General features: G+C 54.3%; 1 protein-coding gene across 2 annotated transcripts in view; it reads right to left on the bottom strand.

Moving 5' to 3' along the window:
- Positions 1–370: 370 nt before the first annotated feature.
- The window catches only part of RCC1L (RCC1 like), a 35,095-nt gene continuing 32,372 nt past the window's right edge, over positions 371–3,093 (bottom strand). For both annotated transcript variants that reach the window (XM_026456600.1, XM_026456601.1), the window contains one exon: positions 371–1,304. In XM_026456600.1, coding sequence (XP_026312385.1) covers positions 1,227–1,304 — 78 coding nt within the window. In that variant the 3' untranslated portion in view covers positions 371–1,226. The remainder of the gene's footprint in view (positions 1,305–3,093) is intronic.

The following is a 3,093-nucleotide window of genomic DNA, read 5'->3' as shown; positions in this document are numbered from 1 at the left end:
CTTGCAGTGAGCTGAGATTGAGTCACTGCACTCCAGCCTAGGCAACAGAGCAAGGCTCCGTCTCAAAAAAAAAAAGAAAAAAGAAAATATTTGTCAAGTAGGACTGTCTTCTAAACTATTTTTCAGTTGAGCACGGTAGCTTGCACCTATAATCCTAGCACTCTGGGAAGCCTAGGCAGGAGGATGGCTTGAGGCCAGGGGTTTGCGCCTAAGCAACATAGCAAGACCTTGTCTCTATAAAAAAAAAAAAAAAAATCAAAAGACCTCATCTCTATAAAAGTATTTTTCACTGGCTTCTGCCTCTGTATCAAAAGGCTTGTTTATAAAAGCAAAACTCTAAATGATCAAATAAGATTTTAAGAAGACCTCCTCAGATCTTAAAAACCAAAAGACAGAAAATAGACTTTATTCCAAGACAGACTTGTAAAAGATGTTTTTAAAGGGAAAGGCAAGTCACGCTACTAAATCAAACGTTGTTCGCGATTTCTGGATCTCCCTTCTCGCCTGGCACTGCAGCTGAGCCTTGGCGGATGTGCTCGGGGCCCGGGGCCCACAGGAACTTGGCCTCGATTCTCTTCCTGAGGGGATTCTTAACTTTTCCAAGCCAGGCAGTGAGCGTGGTGGGAGGCTGGGGCTGGCGCCTGCAGACAGCTCCAGATGGAATCCCAGGCCATGGTGCTTCTGGTGTCCCCCCAGTGAGCTTGTGCTGTGGCAGGCGGCCAGGAAGGGCCATAAGCAGACTGGCTTGAATGAAAACCGAGGGCCGAAGTCAGCCTGGCTCCCTCGCCTAAGCTGGGGCTCGGTCCGAAGCACACGCATGGCCTTGGACAGACACAAACCAAGAGACTGCCATGACAGAGAGAGGAGAAACCTCCCGAGCACTGTCTTCAAGCTAAGCTTTCCTAAGACGGGCTTCTCAGGCGAGACGTGACACCAGACACCGTCGCATGTTACTTGGAGAGAGCAGAGACGCGCGGGCCACAGTGGCCCACCAAAGGCTGCTGTCCCGTGCTGAGTTCCGCAGGCCTCACCCGCAACTGGAGAGGGACCTTACCCCAATCCTCCTGGGAGGTACCCGCTAAGGGATTCAGGAGACAGCATCACACTGCACGCAGGGTCCTCTGCCACCACCATCCAAGAACCCTGGGGGGCTGGTCACACGCTGGCCTCTGCCAAGCAGTGCCAGTGGTTCCCAGGCCAGGATCGCCCAAGCAGGTGAGGGAGGTTTAGATGAATGACTTGGCCAAGGTCACCATGTGGTCCACGCCACATGCCACATCCATGGGTTCCCCAGGCATCGTCACCTGAAAAATAAGACCCAGCATACCACGAGTGGGGGTGGTGCACCCGGAGGAGGCAGGCACTGGTGCTGGCCGACCTGACCCTACCTCTCAGGAGGAGACAGTTTCTCTGAGCCGTGGCTCCCTCCCCTCTGGGAATGGGGGCGCTTACGCCTCCCCAGCAGGTCCATCGGGACACCTGCATTTGGTCATGTGGACAAGGCCATCCCAACTCCCTCCAGTCAAGAGCAGCCATCGCCATTCACATCAGCCTGAGAGGCCACGCTGGGCAGGAACACAGGCCTGTGTGCATCCCTGGAACCTGCACACCCCACAAGGGCTGCTCCCCTCTGACCCTAACCCCACCAGGCTCCATGCCCCCAGACCAGGTGTTCAGAGATCTCTCCTGGAAGCCACCACTATGGCTCACTAAGAAGCTTCAGGGGCCAGGCGCTGTAGCTCACACCCGTAATCCCAGCACTTTGGGAGGCTGAGGCAGGTGGATCACGAGAGGTCAGAAGTTTTGAGACCAGCCAGGCGTGGTGGCGTGCACCTGTAATCCCAGCTACTCGGGAGGCTGAGGTGGGAGAATCACTTGAACCCAGGAGGTGGAGGCTGCAGTGAGCCAAGATTGCACCACTGCACTCCAGCCTGGGTGACAGAGTGAGACTCCATGTCAAAAAAAAGCTCCAGAAACCCTTTCTCTTGCTTTGCAGGTCCAGTCTGGGAACCAGACCTCACCGGCCCAGCATCTCCACTCATCTCTTTTTTTTTCTTTTTTTTTTTTTTTTGAGATGGAGTCTCGCTCTGTCGCACAGGCTGGGGTGCAGTGGCGTGATCTTGGCTCACTGCAAGCTCCGCCTCCCGGGTTCACGCCATTCTCCTGCCTCAGCCTCCCGAGTAGCTGGGACTACAGGCGCCTGCCACTACGCCCGGCTAATTTTTTGTATTTTTAGTAGAGATGGGGTTTCACCGAGTTAGCCAGGATGGTCTCCATCTCCTGATTTTTTTGTATTTTTAGTGGAGATGGGGTTTCACCATGGTAGCCAGGATGGTCTCGATTTCCTGACCTCGTGATCCGCCCGCCTTGGCGTCCCAAAGCGCTGGGATTACAGGCGTGAGGCCCCGTGCCAGGCCACATCTCCACTCATCTTAACCGTCACCCCAGCTCCAGTCACAGGCAGGTTGCGTCCCAAGTCACCACCACCAAGGAGGGGCAGTGGCTGTGTCTCAAAGGCCCTTGCCAGGAGCCCTGACCACACTGCCTGTCTGGGCTGACAATATGGCATCAGAGGACACAGCCCAAACCTCAAGAGAGCAAGAAGATGGCCTCGCTGAGACATGGAGGCTCTAGCCCGTTTGAAGGGCGCCCACTGTTCTATAACTTCGCCATGGAAACAGACACCCCCAACAACTCCAGGTGTGCCCAGGGTCATGGCCAAGCCAGCTATCCAGGAAAGGGGTGCTCTGCTTTCTCTTTCTTGTTTATTATGACTAGGCAGTGCATTCACATAGCTGCAAGATAAAAGGACATTCAGTGAAAAAGAAGAAAAAGCTATTAAATGGCTTTTATGCTGGGCACAGTGGCTCACACCTGTGTCCCAGCACTTTGGGAGGCCAAGGCAGACTCCACTTGAGGTCAGGAGTCCAAGATCAGCCTGGCCAACACGGTGAAACCCCATCTCTACGAAAAATTTAAAAATTAGCTGGGTGTGGTGGCACATGCCTGTAACCCCAGCTACTCGGGAGGCTGAGGCAGGAGAATCGCTTGAACCCAGGAGATGGAGATTGCAGTGAGCTGAGATTGCATCAC

This window comes from Piliocolobus tephrosceles, chromosome 8 (genome assembly GCF_002776525.5).
Source record: "Piliocolobus tephrosceles isolate RC106 chromosome 8, ASM277652v3, whole genome shotgun sequence".
NCBI classification, from domain to species: Eukaryota; Metazoa; Chordata; class Mammalia; order Primates; family Cercopithecidae; genus Piliocolobus; species Piliocolobus tephrosceles.
The sequence above is the reverse complement of the archived record's forward strand: the minus strand, read 5'-3'. Positions and strand labels throughout refer to the sequence as shown.